The 14213-nt window shown below is 37.0% G+C and overlaps 1 protein-coding gene across 1 annotated transcript in view; it reads left to right on the top strand.

The window, feature by feature from the left end:
* The window catches only part of CCDC178 (coiled-coil domain containing 178), a gene marked incomplete at both ends in the record, with an annotated part of 378504 nt that overhangs the window by 234284 nt on the left and 130007 nt on the right, over positions 1 to 14213 (top strand). The window contains 1 exon segment of the mRNA XM_082667126.1: positions 13954 to 14103. Coding sequence (XP_082523252.1) covers positions 13954 to 14103 — 150 coding nt within the window.

Here is a 14213-nt window from a genome sequence, read left to right as displayed (position 1 = left end):
TTCATGTGTTTGTTGGCAGTCTGTATATCTTCTTTGGAGAAATGTCTATTTAGGTCTTCTGCCCATTTTTGGATTGGGTTGTTTGTTTTTTTGTTATTGAGCTGCATGAGCTGCTTGTAAATTTTGGAGATTAATCCTTTGTCGGTTGCTTCATTTGCAAATATTTTCTCCCATTATGAGGGTTGTCTTTTGGTCTTGTTTATGTTTTCCTTTGCTGTGGAAAAGCTTTTAAGTTTCATTAGGTCCCATTTGTTTAATTTTGTTTTTATTTCCATTACTCTAGGAGGTGGGTCAGAAAGGATCTTACTGTGATTTATGTCATAGAGTGTTCTGCCTATGTTTTCCTCTAAGAGTTTGATAGTTTCTGGCCTTATATTTAGGTCTTTAATCCATTTTGAGCTTATTTTTGTGTATGGTGTTAGGGAGTGATTTAATCTCATACTTTTACATGTAGCTGTCCAGTTTTCCCAGCACCACTTATTGAAGAGGCTGTCCTTTCTCCACTGTACATTCCTGCCACCTTTATCAAAGATAAGGTGTCCATATGTGCATGGGTTTATCTCTGGGCTTTCTATCCTGTTCCATTGATCTATCTTTCTGTTTTTGTGCCAGTACCATACCGTCTTGATAACTGTAGCTTTGTAGTATAGTCTGAAGTCAGGGAGCCTGATTCCTCCGGTTCCTTTTTTGGTTCTCAAGATTGCTTTGGCTATTCGGGGTCTTTTGTGTTTCCATACAAATTGCAAAATTTTTTGTTCTAGTTCTGTGAAAAATGCCAGTGGTAGTTTGATAGGGATTGCATTGAATCTATAGATTGCTTTGGGTAGTAGAGTCATTTTCACAATGTTGATTATTCCAATCCAAGAACATGGTATATGTCTCCATCTATTTGTATCATCTTTAATTTCTTTCATCAGTGTCTTATAATTTTCTGCATACAGGTCTTTTGTCTCCTTAAGTAGGTTTATGCCTAGATATTTTATTCTTTTTGTTGCAGTGGTAAATGGGAGTGTTTTCTTGATTTCACTTTCAGATTTTTCATCATTAGTGTATAGGAATGCCAGAGATTTCTGTGCATTAATTTTGTATCCTGCTACTTTACCAAATTCATTGATTAGCTCTAGTAGTTTTCTGGTAGCATCTTTAGGATCCTCTATGTATAGTATCATGTCATCTACAAACAGTGACAGCTTTACTTCTTCTTTTCCGATTTGGATTCCTTTTATTTCCTTCTCTTCTCTGATTGCTGTGGCTAAAACTTCCAAAACTATGTTGAATAAGAGTGGTGAGAGTGGGCAACCTTGTCTTGTTCCTGATCTTAGTGGAAATGCTTTCAGTTTTTCACCATTGAGGATGATGTTTGCTGTGGGCTTGTCATATATGGCCTTTATTATGTTGAGGAAAGTTCCCTCTATGCCTACTTTCTGCAGGGTTTTTATCATAAATGGGTGTTGAATTTTGTCAAAAGCATTCTCTGCATCTATTGAGATGATCATATGGTTTTTCTCCTTCAATTTGTTAATATGGTTTATCACATTGATAGATTTGCGTATATTGAAGAATCCTTGCATTCCTGGAATAAACCCCACTTGATCATGGTGTATGATCCTTTTAATGTGCTGTTGGATTCTGTTTGCTAGTATTTTGTTGAGGATTTTTGCATCTATGTTCATCAGTGATATTGGCCCGTAGTTTTCTTTCTTTGTGACATCCTTGTCTGGTATCAAGGTGATGGTGGCCTCGTAGAAGGAGTTTGGGAGTGTTCCTCCCTCTGCTATATTTTGGAAGAGTTTGAGAAGGATAGGTGTTAGCTCTTCTCTAAATGTTTGATAGAATTCACCTGTGAAGCCATCTGGTCCTGGGCTTTTCTTTGTTGGAAGATTTTTAATCACAGTTTCAATTTCAGTGCTTGTGATTGGTCTGTTCATATTTTCTGTTTCTTCCTGATTCAGTCTTGGCAGGTTGTGCACTTCTAAGAATTTGTCCATTTCTTCCAGATTGTCCATTTTATTGGCATAGAGTTGCTTGTAGTAATCTCTCATGATCTCTTTTATTTCTGCAGTGTCAGTTGTTACCTCTCCTTTTTCATTTCTAATTCTATTGATTTGAGTCTTCTGCCTTTTTTTCTTGATGAGTCTGGCTAGTGGTTTATCTATTTTGTTTATCTTCTCAAAGAACCAGCTTTTAGTTTTATTGATCTTTGCTATTGTTTCCTTCATTTCTTTTTCATTTATTTCTGATCTGATTTTTATGATTTCTTTCCTTCTGCTAGCTTTGGGGTTTTTTTGTTCTTCTTTCTCTAATTGCTTGAGGTGCAAGGTTAGGTTGTTTATTCTAGATGTTTCCTGCTTCTTAGGTGGGCTTGTATTGCTATAAACTTCCCCCTTAGAACTGCTTTTGCTGCATCCCACAAGTTTTGGGTCATTGTGTCTCCATTGTCATTTGTTTCTAGGTATTTTTTGATTTCCTCTTTGATTTCTTCAGTGATCACTTCATTATTAAGTAGTGTATTGTTTAGTCTACATGTGTTTGTATTTTTTACAGATCTTTTCCTGTAATTGATATTTAGTCTCATGGCGTTGTGGTCAGAAAAGATACTTGATACAATTTCAATTTTCTTAAATTTACCAAGGCTTGATTTGTGACCCAAGATATGATCTATCCTGGAGAATGTTCCATGAGCACTTGAGAAAAATGTGTATTCTGTTGTTTTTTAGTGTATTTCTTTTAATCAGTTTACAGTCTTTCATGGTAGGTGACTACCACATTTTACTTAGCCATTGTGCAAAAGAATGTCCCCTACAAAATTAAACTTCCACTTGGCAACATAAAGTTAATCCCGGACCCCCAAAACAGAAGTTGCAGGAGTGGAAAAATTAACAGACCTCTAGCTTCCTATAATGCAAGAGCTGAATGAACCACATTTAATTAAAGAAAGTGTAGGGTAAATAAATCTGGGCATTGTTTATGGTGTCTTAATAGATCTGACAACTCTCTGCAAAGTTACTCTGTTTTGAGAGTACTTAAAAAGCTTACGAGCATCTCATTATTTTTTTAAGGTCTTGGAGATGTATTTGAACTATTAATTGGCTGTCTCCTTAGTGCGTGCCTCTGCTGGAAAAATAAAGAAAATGCTTTCCAGCAGTCTTTCTTTATGCGGGATCATAAGTACAGCCCAAGTAGATGTTTTTTGTTTGTTTGTTTGTTTGCGGTACGCGGGCCTCTCTCTGTTGTGGCCTCTCCCGTTGCGGAGCACAGGCTCCAGACGCGCAGGCTCAGCGGCCACGGCTCATGGGCCCAGCCGCTCCGCGGCATGTGGGATCTTCCCGGACCGGGGCACGAAAGTGCGTCCCCTGCATCGGCAGGCGGACTCTCAACCACTGCACCGCCAGGGAAGTGCCCAAGTAGATCTTAAATGAGAGGTCTAAATTGGAACTTTGTTTTGCATGATACTTATATATTAATTTAGGGTCTAAAGCAGGGGTCAGCAAACATTTTGTGTAAAGGGAAAGACAATAAACAGTTTAGGCTTTGGGGTCCACTTAGCGTGTATTGCAGCTATTTAACTCTGCCACTGCAGTGCAGAAACAACCATAGACAGTGTATAAACTAATGGGTGTGACGGTGCTCCAGTAACTTTTATTTACAAAAGCAGGTAGTGGGCTGGATTCAGCCAGACAGCCATAGTTTCATGATCCCTGTTCTATATGATTTTTCCCGTACTGGGATGTAGTTATCTGGGGAATTAGATGTGTCTAAAGATGAGCCTCTATAGAAAATTGCCTTAGGTATTTTAAATCCTATTTCTACTTGAGAATCTCTACAAGGGTTGGACAGCGCCCCAGCGTGGACCACATCAGGTGGTTAGAGATGCTCATGATCTTTTATTTCTCCGTAAGAGGAATATCTGAGAGGAACAAAAGAGAAAAAAACATTGGTGATAATTCTATCCATAGGATATTTTATTAGACTGCAAATTATTTGCTGTACGTTTCATATCTGGCACCTCTGGGTCAATGAGTCTAATGTTTTCGGACTCTGTATTCCCAAGGAAAAGACACTGAGGCGCATTTTTCTTATTTTAAAGGATGCTTTTTCTATGAGAATACAGTTTCTTTTGAAAGACTGATGTAATTCTATAGAGTATTCAGAATTGAGAGCATTTACACATATCAGTCTGGAATCTTAAGGGCCCTGTAATTCACATTCACGATTAGGAAGTGATGTAGTCCCAAGACGGTAGTTAGGCTGAAATCAGATTGGGCCCTCACCTTATTGCTGCTTTCTTCTTAAGCAGCCTTGGACAAGAAATTGACTTTCCTGGCCTCCATTTTCTCATTGTCCATGTAAGAATTTTAAAAAATTTTCTATTCCTTAAGGACTTGCACCAAATTGTTAATACTATCTCTGGGGTATAAAACTGACTGTGGTTACTGCAATGAGGGGCTTTAATTTTCTACTTCATGTACCTCTCTTTTATTTGCATGTACTATAATCAGCATGCATCATTTTATAACAAATAGATTTTTTAAAGAAATATTTAAATTCTACCAGAATTTATACCATAACATGAGTGTGGCAAAGAAATTGGCATTAAATATAAAAAGGAATTTTCAAGATTAAACATTTTCTACAAATATCAGGTGAGATCAGGTTACCTGACTACACCAATAAGAAATTATGAAATAGCATGTATTTTAGTTTCTCGATGAGCTTACTCAATTTATGCCATAATATACGTCCTTCAACCTCTTAGATCAGTCTTCCTCTCATTTGTAATAAAGTTTCAAGGTACTGTTCTTATAGTTTCTGCATTCATGTAGTACATTATCACTTTATGATAAAGTTAGCTGATAATTCCTTGACTCTTTTTGCTGATGACCTTTTAAAGCTGCATAATTAGAATAAGTTGTGGTTACTGTATTGGAATCTCTATCCCATGGGCCAACAAGGCAGCACATTAATTCTCTGCATCACCCACTCCACGTGCAGTGCCCTCAGCACAAAGATATTATTCTTTGTAATTACATAAAGAAAGGGTCTATTTAGTGTTAACTGACCTTTCTGTGACTGATCAGCCTTTTCCACCAGTGAAGTAGAAATGTATATCATTAAAATGTGAGTAAATAGGAAACCTTTCTAAACTTAAACCATTCACATCAGGAGGTGCCCACGTAGAGGAGGTTGTTCAGTCTTTCATATGAAATGGTGAAAAGAGTAGCAGATGTTAAAAATGTATTTTAAAATATTGACAATTGAAATAGAGTTAAATTATAATAATGTGTAGGGATGTTTAAAAAGGAAATAGTATGCAAATATGTTTCTGTTTAACAATCTTAAACAATATTAGAAGACACATTATTAAATTCATATATATTCAGGATTAAATTTTTAAAGTTTATTTAATCAAGTAAAAAGAAAGTTTAGGGTAATTATTAGTACGGTGACTGTCACTTACTGAGGACATACATGTATTTGTTTAAATCGTGTATTTTAACTTGGAAAAATATATTGGGGATATAGATTACATTACACCGATTTTTACTCTCTTTTTCTCATTATATAATTTGTTTCTCTAATCACTTATACCAAATACTTTGAGGGGACTTTGAATTATATTGAATAAAATTGGATCAAATAAAAATTTAATAGCTAATGTAAGTGGCATCCATCTTTAGCGATCCCTAAAGCCATTGAGTAGCTGTAGGAGAAAAGCTACAGGCAACATGGAGGTAAATCTTCCTTTAGAAAAAAACAAACAAAAAACCCCCCACAAACCCATATTAATCAGGTGCTTTTTAATATTTAACAAGCATCTATGTTTCCAAGCCAGATTTTTCCCTGCCAAGAACATATACAACACTTTGTGTATGAAATATCTTTAGAATCTATTCAAAAACTGACTCTTCCTTGAAGCTTTGCCCCTCACTTTCACTGGGCTGCTCTCTCATGGAGCTAGTCTCATAGTTTGGATATGTCTTCCATCCTTCTTCATGTTTAATGTAATCTAATGTAGTTAGCTTTGGGAATGCCTCAAGTCCCCTATCTGATTGCAAGCTCCTTTGGCCCTGAAATTGTGTCGTTTTTCATGCTGGTGTCAATAATTCCTGGTCAAATATATACACTGGACAGAGTCAAAACATAATAAGGAAAAGCAGGGCTAATACCAAGTACTCATAAATTCCCAATGGATGTTTTCTGAGTTCTGAGAGGCAATGCTGTAGTGTCCATTAGTAAACTGTTGAGTAAACCAGCCATAGCCAAATGTGTAAGCCCGTCAGGGAGCTCAGACAAGGGGTCCTGTGTGTGGTCGCTTACGTGGGCGCTGAGGTGGAGGACCTAAGCAGAGCATCCGCTGGTGTCTGTCTAGCAGTGACAAGGTGGCAGGTTTTTATCAATGTCCTAAAGGTGCTCTTTGAACTCTCACAGTGTCCCCCACAGTGCTTTGTGTACACCAGTTGCTAATAAATTAGTGAATAGAGAGCATTTTGTCAAACATGATAATATGTAGAGTTTGAGGCATGTTACAACCTTGATGCAGAGGACTGATTTATGCATTTAAAAATCAAGAATGTTCAAGACTAATTATCGGAGAACTCGAGTTGGACAAGAGACTGGTTTCCATGGCAGCACAGACAAGGAAGTGGGTCCTGGGAGAGTTAAAACAGTTATGTGCTCCTTTGAGACTCCAGGGTATCGACACATATCATTCTCACAGACTTACTCCTTGGAAACACTGGGAGAGCTCTCGTTTTCTGTAGTAATTGGTGTATAGATTTTAAGGGAGCAGCAATACAGTAATGCCTCCATGCACACAGTAGGTGATGCATCTGAAAAGTATGCGTTTGCTCCGTGTCTGTTATATTGTTAGAGAATTAGCATGTATTTTAAGCATTTGTGTTCACCACGCTAATTCCCGCAAATCAAAGAGAATGCTTTTGAAGCAGTAGTGTTCACAAAGAGACTTGGAACCTCCATGTCTCATTTATTCTAAAGTCTGTCCCCTGCACATTCTGTGAATCAGTCTCAGTACTGATGCCTGCTTTAATAACATCAAAACATCACTGCATACAACACTACCAATCCAGTGCCCTTAACTGGCAGAGATGTACCAAAAGCAAATGTGGGGACTGTGGAGATTGGGTGGTATGATATCAATGGTGTAAGGCATGAGCATCTGTACAGGATCACATGCTACTGAAACACTGGTGCTTGGAGTGTTATGTATGATGCTGTGCATCAGTAAGATACTAAATATATGGGCACATTTCACTATTTACATTGTATCATTTTAAAGTCAAGAGATAACAGAACATTTAACATGATCTATGAAAGTCTAATTCACAAGTCATAGGAAACAATAATCTAATAGTCCTAAAGGGGCCAACAAAACATTGTTCTCAATTGACTCATCCAGTTTTCTCAAATATATGCTCACCCAAATGGCAGGACAGCTTATATCACCAGCCAAATAAAATGGTTCTTCTAAGATTCAGGTCACCGTTTATTTCTTCTATGAAGCCTTTTCTGACCCCGTTTTCCCCACCTGGTAGAATCAATTCAGGGTACTTCAAGAAATACCTCGAGGGGCTTCCCTGGTGGCGCAGTGGTTGAGAGTCCGCCTGCCGATGCAGGGAACACGGGTTCGTGCCCCGGTCCGGGAAGATCCCACATGCTGCGGAGCGGCTGGGCCCGTGAGCCATGGCCGCTGAGCCTGTGCGTCCGGAGCCTGTGCTGCGAAACAGGAGAGGCCACAAGAGTGAGAGGCCCACGTACCGCAAAAAAAAAAAAAAAAGAAAGAAAAGAAATACCTGGAATGGACTTGGTTCCACTCTGCCTCCTCCCGGTCTAGCCTGTAATCCCTGGTGAAAAGAGTTCACATCCAGCCTTCTCTTTAATCCCTGGAGTAATTATAGAGTTGGACGTACATGGTAAACCTACTAACGGTTTGCTAAACAAATGATTGAGCAAATGAATAAATGAATGAAAGCTAGAAGTGAGGATGCTCTAGAGTAACATTGATCAATAAATATCAGCAATACAACTTTTGCTTTCGGTAGTTCTGGCAGCAAGTCAATTCTTTCGAACCGTGGGACTAGAGTGAGTGTGGTGCAGTCGGTGTAAGGACACAGACACGGCAGCAACAGCCAGCAGAGCCCTGGCAAGATGCAAGAAAGCAAGGAGCTGTCTGCAGAAGACTATTAACAACCAAGAATCAGGAGATGACAGACAGATCATCAGAAAAGATCATCTGAGACTGCCACACATAATCACATTAGGATCAGACAGTTAGAATTAGAACTGGGTCAGAAGATAACAACTCTCTTACGATGAATGCATAATTGAGAGAAGGACCTAGCCCATCTGCCCAGTGAACTGGATCCAAATGCCTGTATTAAGAGTAACTGAGGGTATAGATGACATTATAAATTTAGTCATAGGCACTAGGACTATTTTTTGTTTGTTTTTTGTTGTTGTTGTTGTTTGTGGTACGCGGGCCTCTCACTGTTGTGGCCTCTCCCATTGCGGAGCACAGGCTCCAGACGCACAGGCTCAGTGGCCATGGCTCACGGGCCCAGCCGCTCTGCGGCACGTGGGATCCTCCTGGACCGGGGCACGAACCCGTGTCCCCTGCATCGGCAGGCGGACTCTCAACCACTGCGCCACCAGGGAAGCCCGGCACTAGGACTATTTTAATAACACTAAAACATTTGTAAATAGCTGTGTAGGTTTTCTACACCTACATGTACCATGCAAATATTTTGGTTATAACCATCTCTCTAGAATGTTTAGATCAAGTTTTTTTCTTGTACTCTCCTTTGCCATTAGTCCTTCTTAAATTAAAAACAAATGATCCCCTCCACCCTTCGCTCAAAAAAAAAAAAAAAAAAGTTCAAATGGATTTAGGCTTTCTCCAAAGTAAGTGTATCTGGCTGGACCTCCAGAGGTCTCAACATGTAGCATTACTCTGTTGCAATCAACTGTAGTCCAGAGTTGTGCAGGCCTCAGCTGTAAAGGTCTATGCACTTGACACACGGTCTTGCCAGTGAATATATCAGGCCTAATCAAATCACGGAATATGGAATTATGTAGATCAAAAACCCAAGACTGGTTATAGGTAACCAGCATACCCATATTGACTTACAATGAAAAGTAGCTACCAAGGGGACCAAGTTCTAATTTCCTTCAGCAGTCCAATGTATCTATGTCAACAAGCTATGTGTTAGCCAGATTTATGAAAAGAGGTTGGTGGAAATAGGCTCAGAACAAGGTAATTGTGTTATTTGATCTGATTGTTTAATGTCGTTAGGTTTTATAAAGATGGAATTGTGTAGAGTTAGAGAATGCTGGCTTATGTTTATGAAGGAGGTATACTGGATGGTGCAGAGTATGGGATCTGGAGCCAGTCGGCCTGGGTACAAAGCCAGGTCCTCCACTTAATATGTTTGTAACCTTGCACAAGATGCCTGGTGTTTCGGTTGCTATGGGTGCATAACAAATACCCCAAAACTTCATGGCACAGGATCCTATGTGTCAGAAATTTGGACAGGACGTAGCAGGGCCAGCTTGTCTCTTCTCACACACTCTAAACCATCATCTGGATGACTTGAAGACTAAGCATTGGAATCATCTTCAGATGACTCATTTACTCACAGTTGATGCTGTTATCTGAGACCTGAGCTAGGGTTGTTTACTGGAACAGCTACAACACCAATAACCTCTCCATGTGGCCTGAATTCCTCACAACATAGTGGCTGGTCCAAGTGTAAATGTCCCCAAGGAGAGAGCCAGGCAGAAACTGTATGCTTTTTTTTTTTTTTAATAAACTAGCTTTTTCAATAAATTAGCTCTTTTAAATAAACTAGCCTGGGAAATCACACAGCAATATTTCCACCATACTCTATTGGCTGGAGAAGCCACAAGTCTCTCCAGGTTCAAGGGAAGGAGATATAGACTGTTCTTGATAGGGAGTGACAGGTTCTGGAAGAACATGTGGGAATGAAAATATTTCTGTGGCCATTTTTGGAAAATACAAGTTGCCTCACCTGACTTCTCATTGACTTTCCTTCCCTGTCTGTAATTATAATAACTAGGACAGTAGCCATTCCATTATGTGTGGAATGCATAAGTTAACATTCAAATTCAGCCTTATTTCTAAGTTCTTGTCTATATATCACAAGGTGAAACATAAATAGATGATATATGGTCTATATTTGTCCAAAAAGAACTCATTTCTCATTATAATTCCTTATTCCCCACTGACCCAGTGGGAGAGGGAAAGGAGAAGGGGAAGAGTGAGAAAAAGAAGCTGAAAATAGAGAAAGTGGAGGGAATATCCTAGATGAAATATATGGCTTAAAGAATAATAAAGGTCAAGTGGAAAAAAAAGGGAAAACTACTATTTTGATATCTTGGGGTCGCAATCTGCCTTCATCTTTCAGCATTTTTGGTGACAGAAGAGGCCAGGTCTTGCTTTAGCAATGTTTTCTCATTACTTTTAGGATCATGGGCTAATTAGGTAATTCAAAAAGAAACCCACTGTGTACAGTTTCAAGGGAGTCACGTGCCTTGTGAAAATCAACGATGCACCCAGAGAAAGAACTCTTGCTCAGTCTGGACAATGTGGTATATCCTTAGAATAATGTCCAAATACTCAATTGAAAAACATATTGTATGAATTCTTTTTATATACATCCTTAAAATCTTCACCTCTGAAGTAGTATAGTATCAAATAATACAAATAAATGTGCGTCATTGTAATATCATCAGTAAGTTGTTCCACGGAAGTGGGCCAATAAAATGTGTAATTCTAAAGCGATAACTGCATACATTTCCTAACTGTTTATTCTGTGTATTCATTCATTCATTTACTAAAAACTTGGATACCCACTAATGTCAGCTCTGCTTTGTACAATATATCTTACAGGTAAACAAAATGATGGTGTCAGCCCTCATGGAATTTATAAGTAATTTTTGTTCACCCTTTATAAACATAATCTTTATTTCCTAATAAAATATTGAGGTGATAAGCTGAATATACCCCCAAACATCAAAGTTTAACTAATAATTTGAGATAACAGAGAACAAACCCTCCTCAAGCTAAGTATTTTCTTTACTAAATTCTAGGCAACATGGAAACTATTAACAGACATTCAACCTCTCTTCTCTTTATCAATCCATATTCCCAATGTTTCATCTTAATAATCATTAATAATGGGAATTGAATACATACCAATAAATCTGGCTTTGAGAAAGTGTTTATTCAGACCTTTGGAATGAGTTTAATGCATATGGAAAACAGAAAAAAATGCAAAAGATTGTAAATTCTATACTCTGATTATATATTTCTATGATTTTTAAATGTAAATCTTTCCCATAAGACCACAAATTCTTGAGTTTCACCATTACATCTTAAATCTTGGCATATAGTAGTTACTAAATTAAAAGTTTTGAATAAGCAACTGAATGAAAATGAGAATGAATGAATGAATAAAATAATATTGTAAATCAACTCAGAGTGCAGTTATTTTAACCTATAGAGATTACAGTCAAATTTTTCTTTAATGGTTTTAGAAACAAACTTTTTGTGTAAGTTTGCGTTTAGTCAAGACCTTAAGTAGGAAGACTCTACTGATAAGATTTAGCTGGATTGAATTTAAAAGCATGTAAAAGCCATCTACTTCTGTTATTAGTTCCTTCTTTCTTCTCACCCTTTTATTATATTGCCAACTCCAACTTTTGTGCCTTTATTTAATATCTTCTACTGCTTGCTGTTCAACTCCAGTAGTGGTAGCATTATTTCACCTGGACACATATCCACCAATAATTATCATTCACTGTTTGCTTCATTTGCATGTTATAATACCATTGGTTAAAATTAAACCAGTCAGAGTTGTGAGGTGGAACCACAGTTAAACATAAAAAAACATTTTCAGTGTCAGCAGAATACATTATTTAAAATTAAAAAACTTAAACTTCGTTGCACATCTGAAGGTCACTGACTTTCAGGAATAGGTAGTGAATTGGTAAATCCTTCTATACATTCATTACTGAGAAATGATAATGTAAAGTATCATGACTGATGTAACAATGTTTTGAAGATTCATTGGCCTAAATACACAGTTTAGTTTCTTAGTATCTACTCTAATTATGGCATATAAAACAGTAACAACTGGTGTCATACAGAAATTGAAAATACAATTGTTTGGAAATAAAACTGTACATTACACAATGAGCAAAGCATAAAGTACCAAATATATCCCCAATTAAGTACCATTAAATAAGTTTTAAACAAATTCCACAACTTTTGTAGCACTCCTCTCAAATTCAACATTTATAATAGTCATCTGGGTCTTGAAAGAAATGTAATAGAGAAGTAGACTATCTCAGGTATCAGAATGTGCTTAAGTCAAACAACAAACAAAAAACTCAAAATGATTTCTTCTCATGCCTCCTTTAGAACATGTATCAAACTTCAAATTAATCACTTGAGGATTAGATTTTCCTATTAGTGTTAAGATATCAAAAAGAATTGTAACCATCTTTTCAAAGGTATCTCCACCAAAGAAAAATATTCATAGACACTTTGTCCTCCTACCAAAAGATAATTCTGTGATTTTAAGCAAGTTTATTAGATAGAAGTTTCTAAAGTTTTAAATTATTGTGCCAGAATTAGGACAAGGACACTTAAAATGGTTCTCAGTTCATCATTTTGGCTTTTTGAAGAACACCTATGACATAGTATTAATCATTAGAGATCAATATGGATACCAGGCTTTCATGAGAAATATGTTTGTTGACCTTAATAAATCTTCTTCAAGTGTGTAAATAGAGAAATATTTGTACAGGCAATTTTCTGCTGAATTACGTTTCCTCCATGCGCATTCTCATACTGCGATATATTTTTTAACAACTTATACTAAAGGTTTGATGTGATAGCAGTTTTCCCAAAGAGACATTTTTAATTGCTTCACAATGGTTATTTTTATATCTTGTTATTTAATCATCATTATCATTGTCATGATTAATCTGCATTTGTATGTTTTGAAAACTTTCTGCTTCTATAAATAATGTTGTAACAAATAAAGCTTTTTGATTAGGATAAATTTCCATAAGATGAGTTACTAGATTAACAGGTTTGAAAATATTTAAGGCTGTTGATAAATTCCATATTTTTTGAAGCAGCCAAAGAAAATTTTCTGTGCTAGAAATGTAAAAAGAATCAACAGCTAAACTGAATCACACCTCTAACTTAAAATGAAAGGCAGCCCCTAATTTGCGAGTGGGTAATGTTAGTAAAAGTTACATTCTGAGGGTTTTGTATTAGATTTGACATATATATATTTAGTCATGGGGAGTGCTGTAAAGTTCTCAGCTGCTCACAGAGCAGATTTAGCTTTGAATATAGCTAAAGTATACTAGTAACAAATAATGGCTTTCTCTGGGTGCTTCTAAACGTTGAGTTCCTTGCTCCTCGTCTTTTTTACTCTTTACTTCTCTGCGTTTTGAATGTTTTCTGTGAGTGCCACCACTCTGAACCTCTTGGAAATAGGATTCTAAGCTTCCAGATGTCTTCTATCTACTTGAGCACTGGGGCTTGAGAAAACGAAAAGGGGTGGGACATTGGAGGAAGTCTTCTGGGATGCTGAGTGAAGCCTCCAGGACTGGGTACTTCCCAAGGCATTGTGGAGGGAGGTCTGGGAAAGAAGGAGAACAAAAGTCAGACAGACTCTGATGAATCAATGTTCAAAAATAAATAAATAAATAAAAAGACCATTTGCATCAAGAAAGAAAATTATTAAATCCAAGGAGGATATTAGTGTCAAGGGAAACATCTTTTTGGTTTTATTTTTCTACAATATATAATGTAATACTTTTAGATAATTCAAATGTAAAAATTCAAACATAAATTACAATGATTTAATTAAGTACATGTATATATTTATCTTCTAGAAAATACAAGATGTTTCACTAGAAGAAAATCTACATTTAGCTCGAGAGTATCAGAAATTACAGAATATATTCTTAACGGTAAAGGACAACTATTTCAACCTATATGAAAAACAGCTATCACTTGATGGTTTGATTCGAGATAAGAAACAGGTAAGTTTTTCATGTTTTTCTAAAATAATGATTTACTTGACGTATGTATCACAAAAAGTAACAAGTAGTCAGTCATGGGGTCTCCAATCTTATGGTGGTCTTTTATATGC

This window comes from Grampus griseus, assembly GCF_964374135.1.
Source record: "Grampus griseus genome assembly, chromosome: 12".
NCBI classification, from domain to species: Eukaryota; Metazoa; Chordata; class Mammalia; order Artiodactyla; family Delphinidae; genus Grampus; species Grampus griseus.
This window is presented reverse-complemented; position numbering and strand designations above follow the sequence as displayed.